The sequence below is a fragment of the Dendrobates tinctorius genome, unplaced genomic scaffold, assembly GCF_039654945.1.
Source record: "Dendrobates tinctorius isolate UK_male_01 unplaced genomic scaffold, ASM3965494v1 ptg000516l, whole genome shotgun sequence".
Lineage (NCBI taxonomy): Eukaryota > Metazoa > Chordata > Amphibia > Anura > Dendrobatidae > Dendrobates > Dendrobates tinctorius.
In genome coordinates, this window is record NW_027362175.1 from 626,247 (window position 1) to 649,582 (window position 23,336).

Below are 23,336 nucleotides of genomic sequence, written 5' to 3' on the forward strand. Positions count from 1 at the left end.
CCTGGAGCTGTGTGCCAATAAGCTGGGATCATAAAAAGTGGTGAACTATAATGGATTGGGGGTGAGCGGCATTGTAAAAAGCTTTGTTTTAAAGCCAATAGCGCAATATAAAACGTACAGGAAATCAGAATTCTGGTTCAATTTGCGCCAAAACTGACATACATGCACATCTAACTAGTTTGGGGGTAGTGGGGAATCCTGCTGACAGATTCCATTCAAGCCCTACTGAACTAGTGTGGAGAGGGAAAAAAAAAAGTTTTCCCGTCTCCCATGACTGCACAAGTGAGAGAGGGGATCTGCCCAGTCAGGACAGGAACCCTACTGAAGATAAAAGGGGCGGTACCTCTCCCTCGCTTCAGTTGGGTTTCCTGTCCTGACAGGGACCCGTGTACTGAAGATCATGTACCTGCCCCTCTCTTGTGCCGGCGTGGAAGAACAGCCAGGGTCCTGGGCGCCGTGCGTCGGGAGAGGGAAGCGCCGTCCGCGGGTCCCCCGGGCGCTCAGCGTCCGAGCGGGCGCAGAAGCAGCACGGCCTGGGGTCCTGGGGCTCTGCCGCGCCGCCCTCTCCCCCTCTGCCGCATCCTGGAGCACGGAGTAATCAGCGTCAGGAGCGGCCGCTTTCGCAGGGCACGCTGGGAAGGGGCGTGCCCGCGTGACATAGGGAGCCGGCGCCAGGATCCAAGATGGCGGCGCCCATAGGGAAAAACGCCGGCCAGCAAGATAAGATCCCGGCGGCATGGCAGGGGGAGGGGCTGTGGGGGTAACCGGAGGAGGCGGAGAGTGCAGTGGATCTCCCTTACATAAGGGGGATGACCACAGAAGACGCACTCATGCCCAAGGCTTCATGATGGAAGTGGGGCAAGATGAGCAGCAGCAGCAAGAGCTCTCGCCAGATGCCAGGCCGCCAGCATACCAGGAGCAGCCGCTCGAGTGGTGGGAGCGGCAGTCGTAAACACAACCGGCATGACTCTGAGACGTCCAGAAGAAACGTCACGAGTGCATCTGAGGAGCCTCCGAGATCGGTACCCCTGATTGACAGCGGTGGTGAGTGATCTACGTGAATGTCACCCTTATGGTAACGGGGTTCCTTTTTTCTCTGTTTGATCACTAGGGGTCATGGAAGGCCAGCAGCAAAACCAAAAATAGAGAATGCGCCCTATGCAAACACCCGCTGACAGATCAGTGGCAGAAAGACCTCTGCGCTGACTGTATAAATAAAACTATACAGGAGGAAACTCCTGATTTGGTAACCAGCCTTAAGGCGTTAATACAGCATGAGGTGAAAGGTTCCCTAAAGGCAGCCCTTAAAAAGGATAAAAGAGGTCATAGAAGGGATTCTGATTCAGAGGCCTCGCCAGGGCAGAAGGGGCGGGAAAGATCCTTGTCCCCCTCCACCTCCTCTTCCTCTACTCAGTCCTCAGAATCCTCCTCGGACAGCGATATAGGCAGCCGTCCATGTTTCCCAACAGAGGATGTGGAAAAGCTGGTTGAAGCTATTAGGGCTACAATGGGCCTTAAGGAGGAAAAGACTCCTAAATCATTGGAGGATATGATTGGAGGATTGGAAAAAACGCACCTTCCCTGTAAATGAGAAAATAAAGGCCCTAATTGACAGGGAATGGAAAAAACCGGAGAGGTCAGGGAGCTTGCCTTCTACATCAAAAAGAAGGTACCCTTTTGAACAAAAGGATTCAGAGACCTGGGAAAAAGTCCCAAAAATTGATGGGGCTGTAGCCAAATCCTCAAAAAAGGTATCTCTACCATTAGAGGACTCGGGCATGTTGAAAGATCCGCTTGATAAAAAAGCAGATGGTTTCCTAAAACATATCTGGGAAGCTTCGGCAGGTGGATTAAAGCCAGCGATAGCTGGTACCTGTACCACTCGTGCCCTCATGGTCTGGCTACAACAAATAGAAGACCAGATCAGAGAGAGAATTCCTAGGGACGAAATTCTGTCTAATCTGACACTGGTACACGGAGCAGCGGCTTTCCTAGCGGATTCCTCTGCAGATTCCGCAAGATTGACAGCTAGAGCAGCAAGCCTGTCAAATGCAGCAAGACGAGCCCTGTGGCTTAAAGGGTGTCCCGGAGATTTACCATCAAAACATAGGTTATGTTCCATTCCGTGCGATGGCCAATCCCTCTTCGGAAAAAAACTAGAAGAGATTTTGGAACATGCGGGGGATAGGAAGAAAAGCTTTCCCCGATTTCCGGGAGAACCTAAAAAGGAGCCCTTTCGGAGGAGGAGATTTAACAGGGGTTGTCCCCCGGAAGATAGAAAAAGCTGGGACTTTAAAGAAAGAAGAGGATCGGGCTATATGTTTAAAGGGCCCTCCACTTCCTCCAAAAAATCTCCCCAATGACATCGGGCCGGAGGTAGGGGGAAGGCTTTCTCTCTTCCTTTCCGCCTGGGCAAATATCTCCCCCAGTACATGGGTCCTAAACATAAAGGACGGTTTAAAAATACAATTCATCCGTCCGCCCAGGCATACCTTCATAGTGACACCCAGAAGGAAAGCCCAAGAGCAACAGCTGGCCCTGGAGACGGAAGTCTTGGGACTAGTGAAAAAACAAGTCCTACAGGAAGTCCCAGTGCAAGAAGAAGGAAGGGGGTTCTACACCCCCCTCTTCTTAATACAAAAACCAGACGGCTCTTGGAGATCCATTGTCAATCTGAGGAGACTCAATAAGTGGGTAGACAATTACTCCTTCAAAATGGAGTCAATCAACACGGCCACAAAGATCCTGTTCCAGCATTGCCTCATGGCAGTGATAGACTTAAAAGATGCCTACCATCACATCCCAATTCATCGGGAGTATCAAAAATATTTGAGAGTAGCGCTCTATGTCCAGGGGCAGGTGAAACACTACCAATACGCAGCCCTTCCGTTCGACCTGTCTACAACCCCCAGAGTATTCACCAAAGTGATGGCCGAAGTAATGTCTTTTCTTCGTTCTAGGGATATAGTGATCGTCCCATACCTAGACGACTTTCTTGTAATTGGGAGGTCGGAGTCCCACTGCGCACATCAAGTGAAGGAAGTGATAGCAATTCTAGTAGGACTAGGATGGATAGTAAACATCCCCAAGTCAAGGATAACCCCAGTAAAAGAGCAATCCTTCCTAGGGTTGAAATTGGACTCCGAGCAACAACACTGCCTCCTAGCAGAGCAAAGTGACCAAGATAAGAGGCCTAGCTCGCACAGCAATACAAAGACCAAATATGACCCTGAGGAGCGCAATGTCCCTTTTTAGGCTCGTTGACATCATGCATACCCGCAGTAGCATGGGCGCAGTACCACTTAAGGCAACTAAAGTGGGAAGTTCTGTCAGCACAGAAACAATTAAAAGGACATTTAGAAGGCAAACTATGTCTCTCAGTGGCTGTAAGAGATTCCCTGCTCTGGTGGACTGTAGAAAAGAATTTTGCCACGGGACACCAGCTGTTAAACAGTCGAGGACATCATTACAACAGACGCGAGTGCCACAGGATGGAGAGCACACCTGAGATCCCACTCAATACAGGGGACCTGGTCCTCGCTAGAAAAGGATCACTGTTCAAATGTAAAAGAACTATGGGCAGTGGAAAAAGCCGTGAAACATTTCCTTCCTTTACTTCGGGGCCGCCACACCCAAGTCATGACGGACAATCAGGCAGTAGTAGCCTACATCAATCACCAGGGGGCCTCATGCAAATATCGGATCTACTCTCCCAGCTAGCAGAACAACATCTGTTATCCATCACAGCACTGCACATAAAGGGGGTAGAAAATATACAGGCAGACTTCCTGAGGCGCAGGCACCTAAGACAAGGGGAATGGTCCCTAAACCCCCAAGTCTTCCAACAAATAGTTCAAGCCTGGGGCAAACCAGAAATAGACCTGTTCGCTACCGCACACAACCGGAAGGTCAGGAAGTTCTGCTCACTAAATCCAAGGGAAAACCCCTTTGCAGTAGATGCCCTACAAATACCCAGGAAGTTCATCCTGGCCTATGCATTTCCCCCGATAACAATGATCCCAGTAGTGGTCAGGAAAATCAGGGAGGATCGAGCAAGAATAATTCTTATAGCTCCGTTTTGGCCGAGCAGGCCTTGGTTCTCTCTTCTGAGACTCATGTCAGTGACAGATCCATGGATATTAAAGGAGATTCCAGACCTGCTTTCCCAGGGACCAGTGGTCCACTCTCAGGTGAAAGGCTTCCATCTAGCAGCCTGGAATTTGAGAGGGCGCTACTGAGTCGCCAGGGATTTTCTCTAGGGTTAGTCTCCACCCTGTTGAAAAGTAGGAAACCTATAACATCCCAAATCTACGGTAGAACGTGGAAAAAGTTCCTAGACTTCCTGGGGGAACCCTTGGGGGATGTAGCGCCAGTGGGACCTATCCTAGAATTCTTAGTCGGGGCTGCAACTGGGGTTAGCCACTAACACACTCAAAGTCCAAGTCTCAGCTTTGGGGGCCCTATATAACTGCATCTTAGCAGCCAATAGTTGGGTGTCCCGATTCATAAAGTCCTGTGGCAGGTCAAGGCCGGTCATTATCCCAAAGATACCACCCTGGGACCTCAACCTAGTCTTAGAGGCCTTAACCAAAGATCCCTTTGAACCACTATTAGAGCTGTCACCAAAGCTACTTACACTTAAAACTGTCTTACTGGTAGCCTTAACATCAGCCCGAAGAGTGAGCGACCTACAAGCTCTATCTATACACTCACTGGCCACTTTATTAGGTACACCTGTCCAACTGTGTGTTAAGACTTAATTTCTAATCAGCCAATCACATGGCGGCAACTCAGTGCATTTAGGCATGTAGACATGGTCAAGACAATCTCCTGCAGTTCAAACCGAGCATCAGTATGGGGAAGAAAGGTGATTTGAGTGCCTTTGAACGTGGCATGATTGTTGGTGCCAGAAGGGCTGGTCTGAGTATTTCAGAAACTGCTGATCTACTGGGATTTTCACGCACAACCATCTCTAGGGTTTACAGAGAATGGTCCGAAAAAGAAAAAAAAAACAGTGAGCGGCAGTTCTGTGGCCGGAAATGCCTTGTTGATGCCAGAGGTCAGAGGAGAATGGGCAGACTGGTTCGAGCTGATAGAAAGGCAACAGTGACTCAAATTGCCACCCGTTACAACCAAGGTAGGCAGAAGAGCATCTCTGAACGCACAGTGCGTCGAACTTTGAGGCAGATGGGCTACAGCAGCAGAAGACCACACCGGGTACCACTCCTCTCAGCTAAGAACAGGAAACTGAGGCTACAATTTGCACAAGCTCATCGAAATTGGACAGTAGAAGATTGGAAAAACGTTGCCTGGTCTGATGAGTCTCGATTTCTGCTGCGACATTCGGATGGTAGGGTCAGAATTTGGCGTAAACAACATGAAAGCATGGATCCATCCTGCCTTGTATCAACGGTTCAGGCTGGTGGTGGTGGTGTCATGGTGTGGGGAATTTTTTCTTGGCACTCTTTGGGCCCCTTGGTACCAATTGAGCATCGTTGCAACGCCACAGCCTACCTGAGTATTGTTGCTGACCATGTCCATCCCTTTATGACCACAATGTACCCAACATCTGATGGCTACTTTCAGCAGGATAATGCGCCATGTCATAAAGCTCGAATCATCTCAGATTGGTTTCTTGAACATGACAATGAGTTCACTGTACTCAAATGGCCTCCTCAGTCACCAGATCTCAATCCAATAGAGCATCTTTGGGATGTGGTGGAACGGGAGATTCGCATCAGGGATGTGCAGCCGACAAATCTGCGCCAACTGTGTGATGCCATCATGTCAATATGGTCCAAAATCTCTGAGGAATGCTTCCAGCACCTTGTTGAATCTCTGCCACGAAGAATTGAGGCAGTTCTGAAGGCAAAAGGGGGTCCAACCCGTTACTAGCATGGTGTACCTAATAAAGTGGCCAGTGAGTGTATGTCCTCCATATACACAGATCTTGGATGACCGAGTGGTTCTAAGACCAGACCCGGCCTATCTCCCCAAGGTAGTCCAAAAGTTTCATAGGACTCAGGAGATCTCCTTGCAATCTTTCTGTAACAATCCTAGAAACCCTGGGGAGCAAAAGTTCCATACATTAGATGTAAGAAGACCCATATTACAATATATGTCAGTAACTAGTCAGTGGAGGAAAGATCAGTCCCTTTTTGTAGCCTTTCAGGGTAGTAGAAAAGGGCACGGGGTAGCTAAGAGTACCATTGCCAGATGGATCAGGGAGGCCATTATGTTATCCTACTCCGCAAGCGGCGCTCCGGCTCCAGAAGGCATCAAGGCTCACTCCACCAGAGCCGTGGCTACCTCCTGGGCAGAGAAGGCTGAGGTATCGATTGAGAAGATTTGTAAAGCCGCTACTTGGTCCTCACCTTCAACCTTTTTTTAAGCACTACCGACTTGATCTATCTTCCTCTACTGACCTAACCTTTGGTAGAAGGGTGCTTCAAGCGGTGGTCCCTCCCTAAGGTGTCTAATTCTACAAAAGTCTCTCGTGTGCCGTCATGGGAGACGGGAAAACACCAAGGTTACTTACCGGTAGCCGGTTTTTCCGGAGCCCATGACGGCACCTGTATATTCCCCCCCCCTTTTCACTTCTTTGGTGTGCACTATACTTTGGGTGCTTTTTTAGTTAGATATAATGTGGTGATAGTTTTACCATGTGTACTAACCCGGGGGGCCTCTCATGCTCTGTAAACCAACTGAAGCGAGGGAGAGGTACCGCCCCTTTTATCTTCAGTAGGGTTCCTGTCCTGACTGGGCGGATCTCTCATGTGTGCCGTCATGGGCTCCGGAAAAACCGGCTACCGGTAAGTAACCTTGGTGTTTCATTTCTATGGAATGCATGGTCAGGTAAAAATGACCTGATTCTTATGAGTACAACTCCAGCGCTACCAAACTTTGTATATTTTTATTATTTCAGTGTTGCGATTTTTCATGAGGAAACTAAACACTCTTCCATGAAGGAGCATTTCTTGAAGTGGTTTCTACTTGAAAACCTATCATTTTTGAGTGCCTCGAAAAAACAACACACACACAAAAATAAAACTGTGGTACAGAGTTTCCACATGGTGGGGGAAAAAAATAGTAGCTGGTTTTTCTCTGAAACAGACCGTGAGTGATATCTCCAAACATGATATTGTCCAATCAAAATTTGGCAAATAAGACGAGAGGGGGAAAAACCCCTTTTTCAAAACCATATCGGAAAATACCGTATTTTTCCGACCATAAGACAAACTTTTTTCCCCAAAATTTTGGGGGAAAGTGGGGGGTGCGTCTTATGGTCGCAATACACGGTACTAACCTTTTGGCTGGTGGCAGCGGGCAGGGCTCTGCGGTGCGGTGGTGGCAGCGGGTCCGCCGGCATTTCTTCGCAGCCCGGAGGCCCCCGCACTTCCCTTGCTGGCCGCCGCCATGTTGCGGTGGCCTCCGGGAGCATGGACGCCGGGAAGATGGCCGCCGGTCCGGGGACGGCGCATGCGCAGCTTCAGATCTCGTTGCCGAGATTTGAATCTCGTCCCCCGAGATCTCGGGACGAGATCTGATCCCGCGCATGCGCCGTCCCCGGACCGGCGGCCATCTTTCCGGTGTCCATGCTCCCGGAGGCCACCGCAACATGGCGGCGGCCAGCAAGGGAAGTGCGGGGGCCTCCGGGCTGCGAAGAAATGCCGGCGGACCTGCCGCCCCTGCACCGGAGCACAGCTCGCTGCCACCACCACAGAGCCCACCTGCCCCTGCCCCAGCACTGCTGCCCCTGCCCCAGCACAGCTGCTCCTACCCCAGCGCAGCTGCCCCAGCACAGAGCCGCCACCGCACGAGCCTGGACCACTGAATGACCCCTGTGACTACTTCTCCACCTGTGCCGGATCCCTTCCCAGGTAAGCTGAATTCGGACTGCAAGACACATTTGACACATTTTTTTTCCCCCTATTTTCCTACTGAAAATTGGGATGCGTCTTATGGTCCGGTGCGTCTTATAGTCCGAAAAATACGGTACTCCCCCCCCCCCCCCCCCCTTCAGAAAGTTTGCTGAAGTGGATTCTGCTTGAAAAACATTTTTGAAGGCCAGAAAAACATAAACATAGCCTATGGGTCTGTGCACACATTCTGTGTGAAATACATGTTTATGTATTTTTTTTTTTTTACCATTCATTTAAATAGGTGAAAAATGCTGAAAAACTCTGAAAAATTGACATGCTGCAGAATTGAAAAAATGCTTTCTTGGCTCGTATCTTCAAGAAAAAAAAAAAAAAGCAGCATGTGATTTCAGAAATCTCACTCATTTTTACTAGTGCTGTAAAACGTCTTGTTTTTTTCAGTGTCAAAAATGCACAGGAAAAAAGTGTGGCAAAAACACAGGGTGTGAACAAGCCCTAATACAAACATTGTGAAACCAGTCTGATTCCATATACACTTGATGCATATTTTTCCTTAACCACAGATTTCTCCAGATATGGAGTTCCTGGAAGTCTTGACTGAAGGCCTGGAGCGAGTGTTGCTAGTGAGAGGTGGTGGCACAGAGGTCATCACCATCTACTCCTAATACACATAGGTTGTTACAAGGTGCATTACTCCAGCTGTAGCAGAAGACAACAGATATTTATGAAGATGTTGCTTTACTGAACATACAAACCATTCATAGAAGTTTTTCTGTGAGGGCAACAGAAAACTAGAAAACTTGCAGAAGTTAAAGAAGCCCTGAACCCTTTACAAGCCAAAAAACATGGTGGTGTTGAGTTGAATTTGGAGGCACATGGTGGGTAACAAAAGGGATGACTAGAACAGTATTTCTAACCTTGTCCAGGGATCCCTCATTGAACTCTATGCAGCAGAGAGCATGAAATGCTTCTACAACATATCAGAAAGGTCCCCAGTCATTCAGAAAAGTTTTTATAAGGGGTGGGGTAGAGAAAACCGGGGTTCATTCACTAGAGGTACAATGAGTTGGCACGCCTTAACTCCGCACATGGCTGGGAACATGGCCATTCAAATGACCCTATTTAGTATGCATTTTTTTTTTTTGTAGACAAACTCCTTTCCGAATTCTACATCCAAAACCATGTGTCTGTCCTCATTCTGTGGGAAGGTCCTGTGTTCTGGGGCTGTACATCGAGAGCAGCAGGAACAAAGAAAATGTTTCATGTTTTTATTTGTGTTGCACATTTTTATGTCTAGCAGGATAGAACAAGTCACCCAGTTTTAATTTATTGGTAGATGTGTCATTCCACGGGTTACATGTTTCTGTAATGATCATTAATGAAGTGTGGGAACAAGCAGTTGTCAAGGGAATGATGCTAGGACTGACAATGCAGCAGCTTCCTCCCCTCTCGTCATTGTTTGCGTCAGTCATTCTGTTCATTCTTATAGGATGTTCCAAACAAACGCTGGAATAAAACGTTTTCTATATAGTCGGCTGTGATTGTTTTGAATGATATAATCCACACCATACAGTAGGTATAATAATTTATTACAAGGGAACAGAACTAAAAATACGGCAGGAATCTGAAAAGGCGGTGTCGGCTGCATTGGGTATGCTTCGCTATGGTTAGGAATCATAGTAAGAGGCCACCTCCGTTGTACTCCATTCTCTAAAAGAAGAAAGGTAAAGTAATAAGCAAGCCGATGGGCACAAGCAGAATGAGATTTACATTATTTGTCCCAATGGGATTGTAAATGTAGTGATTCATCCTGCACTAAAGGTAAGGGAACAGTCAGACGGCCATATAACTCTGAGGATCACAAAGCAGTGCACGGACTGGCCGGCGGCACACCTGACTTGACAGCTGCATAGAAATACATGGTGTCATACTCGGGTCGTGAAAGCTGACAGCCAGTCAGAGCGTTGTGATCCCTGCCCCAAGTAATATGGCAATTTGTCTCTTCCCTAATGATCATGATGGACTGGCAGGAGTACACAATGTCCATGCAGCCAGCCATCTGTCACATGGGAATGATGAGTGTTGGATGTAAACTAGAGGGAGCATGACAGCTAATACAAGCTGACTGATCCACCGGCAGTATGTATTAAATATTGGCTGCATTATTTCAGTCAAGTATCTGACTCTGCTGCAACATTTCAGAGGAAACAACACATACGTTAAAATCCGTCAGGTGGTTCTCTGGTGGCTTCTCACCCGATTCCTCCTCAGTGACCGGCGTCTCCCTATGTATACACACATGCAGTGAAAGACCTGACAGTCCGTGGCGGTGAGAAACCTGTGTGACTGGTCTCCAGTGCAGCTTAGTCCCCTGTAGTTTTTGATGTGTTTTTTTTCTCTAAAACACAGCAGCAGAGGGAAATATACTTGGCTGAAATCATACAGCCAATGTCAGACATGCTGTGTTGTGAGTTCATTTTTCCCTTCACCATTGAGGTCTGATGAACTCCCTCCTCTGGTGAAGGAAGGTAGTGAGGCTGATTACCAAACACCTGGGCAGCTAGATGATGACTGGGTGGCTGGAATTGAGGACTGGATATAAGGCAGCCGACGCCCTTCTGCCTTGCTGGTGATCCTGCTGGATTCTTGGAGACCAGTCTGATTCCTGCGTCTCAAAGCTAAGTTTTTCTGCTCTGCTTTGTACTCTTCAGTTTTGTTTTGCCTTGCTTTTTGGGAGTTCTGCCATCCCCGGCCGGGGGTGAGCTGAATTCCATCTGGCTGACTTTTATGATGTATTTAGTGAGAATGAGTCTGCGTCTTTGCCTCCTCATAGGAGTTATGACTGCAATTGAGCTGAACCCGGGGTGTAAATTCCCCAAGGGTCGGCTTTTCAATTTCTGTACCCGAGCACGAGGCTATGTGACCCTATATTGGTTGAAGGTAACATGGAATATGAGGTAGAGAAGATACTGGATTCCCGTCTGGCTAGACGGAGACTCCAGTATTTGGTTAAGTGGAAGGGTTATGGTCAGGAGGATAATTCAATTCCTGGGTCTCTGCCTCTGATATTCATGCCAAAAGATTGGTTTGTGCCTTTCATCGGGCTCACCCGGATCGCCCTGGTGGCATGGATGAGGGTTCGGTGACCCCTCCTCAAGGGGGAGGTACTGTTGTGAGTTCATTTTTCCCTTCACCATTGAGGTCTGATGAACTCCCTCCTCTGGTGAAGAAAGGTAGTGAGGCTGATTACCAAACACCTGGGCAGCTAGATGATGACTGGGTGGCTGGAATTGAGGACTGGATATAAGGCGGCCGACGCCCTTCTGCCTTGCTGGTGATCCTGCTGGATTCTTGGAGACCAGTCTGATTCCTGCGTCTCAAAGCTAAGTTTTTCTGCTCTGCTTTGTACTCTTCAGTTTTGATTTTGTTTTGCCTTGTTTTTTGGGAGTTCTGCCATCCCCGGCCGGGGGTGAGCTGAATTCCATTTTTGTCTCTGATCTGTTGATCTTTTGCTCTGTCTTCAGAATATACCTGAGTGCTGATATAGTCTTTTGAAGCCTAGCGACTTCAGGGCCTGTTTTTCCTATCAGTCGGTTGGCTCATTTTGGATAGGGTTTTTGCGGATGGCAGACAGCAGCTTTCCTATCCTGTCCTATTTAGTTAACTTGGGGCCCCATAATTTGCTCAACCTTTCTATCTGTGTTAGTGTTTTCATCTTGCTTCACCGTCATTATATGTTGGGGGCTGCCTATTGCTTTGGGGTCTGCTCTGGGGCAGTTTAGATTTCCCTTTCTGTCTTTAGGCTATGTGGTTCTCCGGCTGTGATCGAGGGGTCTAGGGCACCGTAGGAACCCCCCACGGCTACTGCTAGTTGTTGTGGATAGGTTCAGGGGTCTGCAATCCGATAGCTGCCAACCTCTCTGGTTTTTCTGGACTTAGCTAGTATTTTGTTTTTTCCTCCTTCGGTGACTCATCATAACAATGCTGGCAGTAACTCGGTCAGCAATAGTGATGAGTGACTATGCTCATGTGTTAACCGAGCGACTTCAGCGTGATCAAAAAATAAGTTCTGAGTCCCTGCAGTTGCATGTCTCGCGGTTGTTCAACAGCCGCAACACATGCAGGGATTGCCTGTTTCACTAGTCAGCATGTATAAGCTGTCTGGTTCCCTTTAATAGCCAGAGGTATTGCAAATGGTGATTAACTGAAACACCAAGGCCCTGATCACATTAGTGTCTTGGTTTCCATTTTTACATCCTTTATCATCTGGGGCCAGCAGCTATCTTGTTTTCTCCTACGCCTCATTGGGGGACACAGACAGTGGGTGTTATGCTGCTGGTCACTAGGAGGACAATAAGTAAACCAGAAAAAAAAAGTTAGCTCCTCCCCAGCAATATACACCCTCTCGCTGGCTGAGATTTCTCCAGTTTTGCTTAGTGTCTATAGGGGGCACTTGGGTCTGGTTTCAGACCCCACCGTTTTTATTTCATTTTTGAAATTTTCTGTAAATTATTTAATTAACGGAGTGAAGGGGGCGACTGTTCCTTTCTACGGCCCGCTCTCCCCCGAACCAACAACAGGCAAGCACGCGGAGTATACCTCCCTGTACACTTTCCTGCGACGAATGGGGGCTGATTCCCTTACGGTCGGTACTCCACGAATACGAGGGCAAGCGCAACAGGACGAAGCACAGGAGTGCATGGAGAAGGACTTGAGCAGCGCTTTCTCAGATGCCCTGAATCACCCCCATAGCTCTCCGTCCCCCTACCACAGGGGGGATCGATTGAGCATACCCCTTTAAGACCTCCTCCAGCTCTGCTACATCGCCTGGAGGATGAGACACGCACCTGCATGGAAGACCCCGGACAGCGACGACTGCCTGAGCACAGGAGTGGAGGTATGGGGTCGGGTCCTGGCCCCCGGGAGAAGCGCTGACTTAACGGCTGTGCACCGGCGACCCATCGCAGCCCCCCCCGCTCTCGGCGCTTGGGTAGGCCAAAAATTTAGACCCTGGTTTTTACGGCCTGCTAGGCCGCAATTTGCATAGCGCCGCCCCCTCCTCTTGGCGCCTCTCATTACTTACGAGACGCGCAATTCTAATCTCGGGGGCCATGTCTGTTACCTCAGCTGTTAACCCTTTCAGGAGCGCAATGCCTGCTCTGGACAGCCGGATACCAGGTGACACCACAGGGCCACCGTTTTCCTCCCAGGGGACCCAGCACAGGACCGTGGGTAAGCTGCATCTACCCTCAGATTAAAGCTTAACCCCTTCCCGGCACATTCCCTGCCGTTATCCCTTTCAGGAGCGCTATGCCTCAATCTAAGGAGGCTAAACGGGCTGTGAACAAGCACACTGCGTTTTTCACCGTGGGTACCACTTGCAAGTCTGCCTTACCCAGTGCACAGACTAATCTGTTATGCACGGACTGCGACCCAGACTGCGCCCCGACCTGCGCTCCAACGTCCCTCGCCACTGCTGCTGAAGGGCCTCCTGCATTCAGTACCCCTGAGTGGGCTGCGCCCCGGTCACAGTCGGTGGACTCTGACCCAGGCTATATTCTCAGGAGGACTCTAAGTCAGAAAGCGTCCGTACCTCCCGAGGAGGGCTCTGGCGTCGGCCGGGAACCGTCCACCAGCACTCGTTCAAGGGATGTTCAGGTCTCTAGAAAGCGGACCCCATGACGCATCCCGTAGTCGTTCGCGCCTCGGCATCGGCGACTCCTGTCTCTCGCTTGCCCTCTCCTGAGGTTCACAGCGAGCACGACTCTGAATTCGAATCTGACATGTCAGCCCCTCAGAATCCCCCAACTGATCAAGAGTTGCTTGATTCTCATGTAGAATCAGTCAACATGATTCTGAAGTTGGATGAGGAAAATATTCCCGCTCCAGCACTCCCTATATCTCATTTAAGAAAACCTAGCGTGTGCGCAGGTTATTTACCAGCCGTCCAGAAACATAGGGATCGGCCACATAAGCGGTTCACAGGGCAAAAGTCTACTCAGGCTAAATACCCTTTTCATACAGACCTAATGAAGGATTGGTTACAGTCCCCTCCGGTGGACCCTCCTGTATCGCGTCTTGCTTCTAAAACGCTCCTATCCGTTTCTGAGGGTTCCTCAATCAGAAACCCCTCCGATCGTCAAATTGACTACCTTGCCTGTTCAGTTTTTGAAGCTTCAGGAGCAGCGCTTTTTTTCCATCTTTCGCAGCAATTTGGGTCACTAAGGCAATGGCCGCTTGGGCAGAAGTCTCGATTACTTCCTTCCACGGCACCAATCTTCCTCCGGAGGCAACCACTGTCGCCAGGCAGATAATTCCCACAGCAGACTTTGTAGTAGATGCTTCTTTAGATGCCGCCAATTGCCCTGCTGAAACTGCTGCTAATGCAATCTCCATTAGAAGAGCCCTATGGCTCCGCGACTGGCGGGCGGATGCCACATCTAAAAGATCGTTGACTTCTCTCCCCTTTCAAAAGTAAATTCCTTCCTCAACTAAAGGCTGTTCGGCCGTTTTGCAACCAACAGCCGACGCCTTTTTCGATCTTTTCGCAACAATTCCGGTTGGCCCTCCTCTTCTCTTACGGATCAGGTCGGTCCCCGCGCGGAGACATACAGACCTAGCCGCTCTTGGAAACCCAGGCCCAGGGCTTCTGGATCTAGGGGAGCCAGATCTCATAGATCTACCCAATGACTTGTTGCGGTATCTGGCGGACACCGACAAAGTAGGCAGTCGCCTATTTTCCACGACAAGTGGGTCAGGGAGCTGGTGTCCTCGGATACAAGATAGAATTTTCTTGGAGTCATCATTCCGGTCCCTCATCACAAAAGGTTCAGAGGAGTTTATTTAAACCTTTTTGTGGTTCCAAAGAAAGACGGGACGATGCGACCCATTCTGGATCTCAAACTGTTAAATCAGTTTGTCAGGGTACGGCAATTTCGACTGGAATCTCTCCGATCAGTTGTCGCTTCCATGGAAAAAGGAAAGTTGTTAGCATCCAGCCACATCAAGGACGCTTACCTTCACATTCCAATCTGCCCATCCCACCAGCAGTTCCTGCGTTTTGCAATTCACGAGGAACTCTTCCAGTTCGTTGCCTTGCCCTTCGGACTCGCCACCGCCCCCAGGGTCTTTACCAAGGTCATGGCGGCTGTCATGGCCATTCTCCACTCTCAGGAAGTAGTGGTGTTACCGTATCTGGACGACCTGCTCATCAAAGGCCCGTCCCTTCCAGCCTGCTAGGAATCCATGGATATAACAGTAAATACACTTTTGTGCCTGGGGTGAAAGATAAACTTCGAAAAGTCTTCCCAGAAACCAGCAGATTTCCTTTTTAGGAATCATCTTGGACACTGCCCGCGGGTTGGTCATTCTCCCTCCAGAAAAGAACCAAGCCTTACAACAGGCAGCGCGGGCTCTTTCCCGACCAGTTTCTCACTCCGTTCGTTTCAACATGAGAGTTCTCGGAAAGATGGTGGCTGCGATGGAAGCAGTTCCATTTCCATCCCTTACAACATGCGTTGCTGTTAGCTTGGGACAAGAACCCGTTCTACCTGGACCGTCGGATTCTTCTGTCCCTATGGGGCAGGCAACCCCTCAGGTGGTGGACACTGAGGTCCTCCCTGAATCAAGGGAGGTCTTTTCTCCCAGTAAGATGGTTGGTAGTAACCACTGACGCAAGTCTTCTCGGGGTGCTGGGGTGCGGTCTTTGGTCACCACATGGCACAGGGTCGTTGGTCGACCCGAGAGTCACGTCTCCCCTTCAACATTTTGGAGATACGAGCGATCAGCTTAGCTCTACAGAGTTTCCACCATCTCCTCGCAGGTCTCCCCTTCAGGATCCAATCCGACAACACCACGGCTGTAGCGTCTATCAACCGCCAGGGAGGTACCCGATGCAGGATGGCCATGGAGGAAGTGAGTCACTTCCTCCATTGGGCCAAGACCAACCATTCGCCCATCTCAGCAATCCACATCCTGGGTGTAGAAAATTGGGCGGCAGATTTTCTCAGTCACCAAGGCATTGCCTCGGGAGAGTGGTCTCTTCATCCGGAAGTCTTTCAGCAGATTTGTCATCGTTGGGGGACTCCGGATGTGGATCTCATGGCCTCAAGACTAAACAACAAGGTGCCTCGGTTCATTGCCCGATCCATGCGCCATCGGCGCGTACGCCCTGGTTCTGCCATGGCACCGGTTCCGGCTCCCGTACATCTTTCCTTCTCTTCCCTTGCTTCCGAAGGTCATCAAGAAGATCAGAGAGAAGGGAGTACCAGTGATCCTAGTCGCGCCAGATTGGCCGCGCCGAGCATGGTATGCAGAACTAATACAACTAGTCGCCGACGTCCCCTAGCGACCTCCAGATCGCATGGATCTACTCTCACAGGGCCCGATTTACTACCAGAACTCCGGGGCCCTGTCTTTGACGGCGTGGCGTTGCATACTGGTTTTTAGCACAGGCTGAGTTCTCTCACGATGTGATTTCCACCATGTTTAGTTCTAGGAAGCCTGTCCAGGCGCATCTATCACCCCACCTGGAAAACCTTTTCGTGGTGCAAGGATTATGGTCGCTCACCTCTGGTGTTTCCCATTCCAGCCATATTGGAATTCCTTCAATCCGGATTAAAATCAGGCCTCGCGCTTAGCTTGCTCAAGGGCCAAATTTCAGCCTTGTCAGTGTTTTTTCCAACACAAAATTGCCACCAAACTTCAGGTAAAGACATTCATTCAGGGAGTTTCCCATGTGGCACCTTCTCGTGGGGCCTTAACAGGAGGCTCTTTTTTTGAACCGCTGCAGGACGTGTCACTGACCGTCCTCTCTTGGAAGGTGGTCTTTCTGGTGGCAATTACGTCAATCAGACGAGTTTCGGAATTGGCAGTCCTGCCGTTCTCTGTTCCTGAATTTTCATCAGGACAAGGTAGTTCTCAGGACGGCCCCGTCCTTCCTGCCCAAGGTAGTCTCCTCCTTCCATCTCAACGAGGAAATTGTTTTTGCCTTCCTCTTGTCTGGCGCCAGTCCAGCGCATTGAGAAGGCCCTCCACACCCTGGATGTGGTTAGGGCGTTGAGACGGTACATCTCGCGGATGGCTCCCTTCCACAAGTTAGATACCCTGTTCATGCTTCCAGAGGGGCATAGGAAGGGTCTAGCCGCGTCAAAAGCAAAGCTAGCCAGGTGGATTCGCTTGGCGATTCAGGAACCCTACCGTGTCAGGAACGCATCTGTCCCAGCAGGGATTAAGGCGCACTCTACCTGCTCAGTGGGCGCCTCGTGGGCCATTCGGCACCAGGCCTCGGCAGGACAGGTCTGCAAGGCTGCGACTTGGTCCAGTCTGCATACTTTTACAAGACGTTACCAAATTCATTCACGGGCCTCTGCGGATGCGGCTCTCGGCCCGACGCAGCCTGCAATCGGCAGTACCTCAGTGTTGACTCAGTGGTACATGGGGTATTAGCAGACATATGCTCCCCACCCAGGGACTGCTTTAGGACGTCCCACTGTCTCTCCCAATGAGGCGTAGGAGAAATAGGGATTTTTGTGTACTCACCGTAAAATCCTTTTCTCCGAGCCAATCATTGGGGGACACAGCACCCACCCTGTTTAGCCTATTGTCTCACTGTAGCATTCTTAGGCTTTGATTTAGTCATGGTTATTGTTGACTGTTTATGCTCCTACTGCTTTTTTCACCGAACTGGAGAAATCTCAGCCAGCGAGAGGGTGTATACTGCAGAGGAGGTGCTAACTTTTTTTCTGGTTAACTTAGTGTCCTCCTAGTGGCCAGCAGCATAACACCCACTGTCTCACTGACTCTGTGTCCCCCAATGATTGGCTTGGAGAAAAGGATTTTACGGTGAGTACACAAAAATGCCTATACAAAGACCCACTGCAGCTTCACATATCACAATAACGTCACTTTATTATAAATAATGAAGACTAACCTCGGGTGGTTCAATAAAGGCCAGCCAATCAGAAGCATGCGTGGGCAGGAGTCCCATAGATTGACACTTATAAACCGCCAATGCAAGACCCAGAAGGTTTCCAATGAGATAAACCAAGCCTTGGAGAAACCGCTGACCGGAGCTTTCCAGGAGCTTAAAGGCTTAAGAAAAAAAAAAGCAGTAAAATTGTTTTTTGTTTTTTTTTACCTTTTTAAAAAATACATGGCTCATATTAGTTACTGAAAGGAAAAAAAAAATCACTTACTAGCAGGTGTAGCAAGCAGTGCTTGTATGGGTCGCCATGCCATCATACACACCATCATAATGGGGAAGATGGAAATTGTGTTCCCAGCCATATACATTATGAATAGATTCATGGGGATCTGCTTGAGTGGTCCCAGGGCGATGTCCCAGCAACGCTGTTCAAAATAACAGGACTGTCAGCAAATAGTTTCACTAAAGTTACAGCAGGTCTGTCACTTTAATATCCTGTCCTATTTAAAGGGAAGGTGCCAATAAAAAAAAAAGTCAACAATTGAAAAAGTATTTTGCTTAAATATTATTTGTTTTTAATTTAGTAAAATATGAAACATTTAAAAAAGGTTTGGTATTTCCACTTTTAAGCACTAGCGGGAGCAGCTGCTGAAACTTGCTATGAAATCCTAGTGTACAGCTAGCTCACATTACGACTGCAGCAAACGTGGGCTGAATCTGCTTACATGTGTCTGACGTTACCCCTCTCCTCCCCTTCTGGGTGTTTGTAAAAAGATAAAGGATGAAGTTTTGGGTCTCAGTGATACAGACAAGTAGACAGTGTCACCAAAGACGCACGGCAGCACCGATACTGTTAGTTGGTGCGGCTCGCTGTATCATAAGCTGGGGTTAGATACGCTGGGAATATTCGCAGCACATGATACACTACAAGTATCTAGATACAGTGCCCAGTGGCGCGTGACGGGATTAGACACAGCGGTGTGGGGAGCATGGCGCGTGACGGGATTAGACACAGCGGTGTGGGGAGCATGGCGCGTGACGGGATTAGACACAGCGGTGTGGGGAGCATGGCGCGTGACGGGGTTAGCCACAGCGGTGTGGGGAGCATGGCGCGTGTCGGGGTTAGCCACAGCGGTGTGGGGAGCATGGCGCGTGACGGGGTTAGCCACAGCGGTCTCGGATATCTCTTCACCTTATACTGTATATCTTACTTGAAGCTGCGATCTTTTCTACTATACATAGTAAAATACACATGCATGCTCATACACACTGGAAAATACACATGCACGCTGTGACAATGCAGTATTTAATATTATTTATCCACATGTCTTTTTTATAGTTGGTTAAGAGCCATAGACTGTTGTCATATGAGTCTTACACATTGATTTTTCATATGTTTGAATGGCTGCTGCTTGCCTCTTATATGCCAGCACCTACTGCTTATTGTCTGCTATCTTTGCAAGACAGGGATGCAGCGTCATTGAACAATGGATATTTAATAATATTTGATTGACTATTGTGTGGGACCTGTTGACTTGCAAAACAGAGGAGTAAAAACTATGAAAATTGATTAAATACTCAAACAATGTGAATAAATCTCATCACATCTTCCTCCTGAACTCTGAATGATGTCTTGAAGGATAACAGTTGTGAACTATACAAGTGGTATATGCCTCTGTAACAAGTTATCCAAGAGATCCAAAGAACCAGAGCCTCTTTACAAAACTACAGCCAGGACCACTCTACAGGACAGCAGCCAGAACATCATGGCTCCATCACGAGGGACATAGATTTGACATTCTACAGGATGCTGGCATAGGGGACCATGGCCTCCACTGGAAGAATACAGATCTGCTCCATTGACCATCACTGAACCCATGGATATGTTTGGAGAAGTCAGGATTTGGACACACCGGTCACCTGAGCCCCATGGTTACGTTTGGGAAAACCAGGATTGGGACTCGCCTGTCACCTTGCTCTATGGAGATGGTCGGAGAAGCCAGGTTGTGACCCTCCGGTCAACTGGCCTTGTATCTACATGGACTTATCGGTACCTCCTCTCTGTGCGTGCCACAGGTGGGGGAAGTCAGCCCAGGAAGCTCTGAAGTTACAGCTACTATTGTCCCAGCGAGTCAGCGGAAGGGTGAAGGGAATAATTTTGCACCATCTTGGGTATTTTCCTGGACTGTTCTATGTGTTATTTGCCTGTTTTGTGGTTCAATAAAGTATTTCCACACTGTTTTAACCTCACCGTCTTGTCCGAGTAGTATTATGTCCACATTAAAAGGAAAGTGGGCGTTCGGTGGGATGAGTTCTGGTCCATGCGGTTTTGGGCTAGAGGACTAGAGCACCCGCTGACCCCCGTATCTCCACATACGTTCATACACACAGGAAAATACACATAGTACAACACACACTCTAATCTGCTATGGTCAACAATAAAGAGGAGGTGCAAAGCAGCTGCACAGGTTACCTGGAGTGTGCTGGGCAGAGAGCACCACACACAACAAATACGAGTGCTCACATCTTGCACTGTTGCTCTCCGATGTCTTGTTATTTCTGCCCCCCCCCCCCCCGCGTTCTGACACTAGGAGCAGCTTTGCTCGACGAGAGAAGAGAGCTGCGTGCAATGTAAGCTACACGGTGTCATGGCAAAGCTGTGCCAGTGATCAGGGCACAGCGGGGTGATAAATACTCTGCTGTGCACCGAACACTGTGGTCACACCGGTGATCAGCAGTCTGCTAATGTACTATTAATCCCAGGATGCTGATCATTGCCGATGATACCTCACGCAGGACCTTGGCTCCCTAGCAAATCTTGTCATCACACGCACTGTGCAATGTGTGTGATGACAAGCGGCATGTGCAGCCCGCAGCATACACTGCTGGCTCCACAAAGATGGCTGTGACCTGGACAGACCAGGGGGTGTACCCAGGTCACAGCTAAGGCAGTCTCAATACAAGAGATGTGGTCTGATGGCGAACGCAGTCTCTTATGCCCAGTGACTGCCATATTTGAGGTGTGAAAGTGTCGTGTTCAGACACTTACAGCCCCCAAAAGCAAATGGCAGCCCCCAGTGGCTGAAGAAAATATGAATATATAAAAAAAACTATTAAAAGTTCATTTAATTTTCTATTAAAAATTATGAATAATGATTAATAGAAAAATAAAAATTGCGGCACCTTCCCTTTAAAGGCAGAAGATTACAGGAACGTGTCTGATCTACTATTAGCTCAGAGGTCATGGGTAATCTGTGCTATTTGGCCAATAGTAGCCCAACAGAGAATACATGCATACTCGCATGACCCTTTAAATCAGGGGCGGGGAATCTTTTTTCTGCCAATGATCATTTGGATATTTATATAATCCTTTGGGCACCGCGCAAATTGCGTCCACAAAGTACATCCTGACGCTGGCACGGGTGTCAGGATGTAATATTTCATTGCACGCGCCTCGTCGTTCAGTAGGGAACAATTAATGGACCGGTGGCCGACAAACTACAGCTGCTGGCCCAACACTGCGGTCCCCGGGAACCTGCCTGGCGAGAGGATAAAAGGTCACTGAGGGCCAGAAATGTCTTGTGGGCCTGAGGTTCCCCACCTCTGCTTTAAATAATGAATTATGTACCTGTCAGACAAGCTACAATCATTATAAGCCCCAGCCGTCAGCATTACCTTCTCTACAAGAATGTGGTCAGACTCTTGTACACTGGTGTCTGGGACTTGCTTATCAGAATATCCCACAGGATACATGCTGTCTTGAGGGGCGCTCCTCTCACCGCGACCCCTAACAGCATAGAAAAAGGAATTCATATGAGTGTGGGGAGACATTGTAGACAGAGGAGTATGGTACAAACAAAAGAGAATTGGTAAAAGGGTGGTCACATTTAGACAACTGCTTCCTCCATTTGGGACACCCCATGTGATGAAAAGCACCAAACTACAGAACAATGTGGTTATCTGCAGGCGGCCACTCACATCTTACCCCAAGAAGGGGTGTTTGTTGTAAATGTTCCCAACCCTGGTGATGTGCGAGTTATTGTGGGGGCAAGAAACGAGGGAAGCACTGATGTCCTCTAGGTGTGCGGCTCCATAAGAAAAGATGGAACATACCTGGTCCCACCAGTACTGAACTCAATGGCCCATTTAAAGCGCCGTCCACTTTTTGCAATTAAATGTGATGACGCTGCCATGTCTGGGTCCTGATGGGAAAACAGAACACATTAGAGAGTCTTATTCAAACATTAGTTTACAGACTACGCCCACTAATCTGCCCCCTGGGAAATGGCCAACATATGGTAACACTGTCGCCACCTGTGCCTCCAGCCATTCAGCGGAGCCGAGAGGGCGACCGTCACTTCTCAGCAGCCCCAAATCTTCCAAAACAAGTGAAGCACGAGAAAGGGAAACATTTAGACCCCGGGTCACCAAGATGGCATTATTCTTGGTGAGGAGGCACACTAGAGTCATTCATTACGAGGACCGCCATCTTTATTATCAGTAAAAGTCCAGTTATATTACATTTATTCTGTGTGCAGTAGTGACGCCATATACATCATTCATGTGACCACTGCAGCCAATCGCCGGACTCAGCAGGAACCCACATACAGCACGATTACTGACGTTATGACCACTAGATCAGCAGGAATCAATGGGGGAGAGGATGTCACTTTATAAAGGAGTTATTCAGCCCATAGAAAGGTTTCCAAAATGGCTGGAACTATTGTAAAATCCCAATTTCATCATTCCTTGTCTCCTCTCTTCCTTATCTACATACGGACGGCACACTGGGGCAGCAGCGGTCACCAGCTGCACTACTGCCAACATGGCCCCCATCACTGAGCCGCTGGGGAGAGTAGTCCAGTAAGAGGGAATTTGGGACCTTACAATATTGACACATTTAGGACAGAAGACGTTATGTTACGGCTGGAGGGTAAAGGGGCTGTCCGGTACTGGACGAGCCCTGTAAGATAGAGGGTGATACAACCCATCACCACCCGGCTCATTACCGTCAGAATCTTCCGCTGGCAGAGACCACAGATGTTGACGCCGGAAGACGCTTCTTAGTGACGCCAGCAAATCACCCACTCCCAGCACCAGAGGGAAGGCCGTACGGAGACGTTCTCTGCTGCCGCGGCAGCCATTTTGCCGTCGCCGAAGCCTGTGTGTATGATTTTGGCGGAGCGCAGTAATTCGGCGTGAAATCTCGCGTCTTCTGAGGACATGACGTGTAATCAGATCAGTAGTACTACTCACTGCTGAGCAGTCAAGCATTGATGTGTTTCTATACAGGAGGGCTCTACAGGTGCTCGGTGGAAGGGAGATGGCACTGTGGTGTGGACGGTGGCGTTTTATTCCATGAGTGAGACTTAGCCCAGGTTCACACCACAGTACAAAAAAATCGTCAGTTTCATCCAGAAAACTGTGACAATTTTTTACTCACGTGCCATCCATGTACAGTCCGTATGCAATCCGTTTTTTGTTTTTTTTTACAGCAGCAGCTATTAAAGGGGTTGTCCAGTCTAAAACCA

At 48.9% G+C, this 23,336-nt stretch overlaps 2 protein-coding genes across 5 annotated transcripts in view; one reads left to right on the plus strand and one right to left on the minus strand.

The window, feature by feature from the left end:
* The window catches only part of SLC12A6 (solute carrier family 12 member 6), a 74,307-nt gene extending 64,897 nt beyond the window's left edge, over positions 1-9,410 (plus strand). For all 4 annotated transcript variants that reach the window (XM_073565015.1, XM_073565016.1, XM_073565014.1 and 1 more), the window contains one exon: positions 8,454-9,410. In XM_073565015.1, coding sequence (XP_073421116.1) covers positions 8,454-8,545 — 92 coding nt within the window. In that variant the 3' untranslated portion in view covers positions 8,546-9,410. The remainder of the gene's footprint in view (positions 1-8,453) is intronic.
* Positions 9,411-9,452: 42 nt separating this feature from the next.
* On the minus strand, positions 9,453-22,980 carry EMC4 (ER membrane protein complex subunit 4). The gene is made up of 6 exons (XM_073565018.1): positions 22,815-22,980; positions 21,919-22,007; positions 21,481-21,592; positions 18,077-18,230; positions 17,812-17,972; positions 9,453-9,590 (listed from the first exon to the last, which is right to left on the minus strand). Exons 2-6 carry the CDS (start codon positions 21,996-21,998, stop codon positions 9,555-9,557), a joined length of 543 nt encoding a protein of 180 aa, XP_073421119.1. The 5' UTR covers positions 21,999-22,007; positions 22,815-22,980; the 3' UTR covers positions 9,453-9,554.
* Positions 22,981-23,336: the final 356 nt, after the last annotated feature.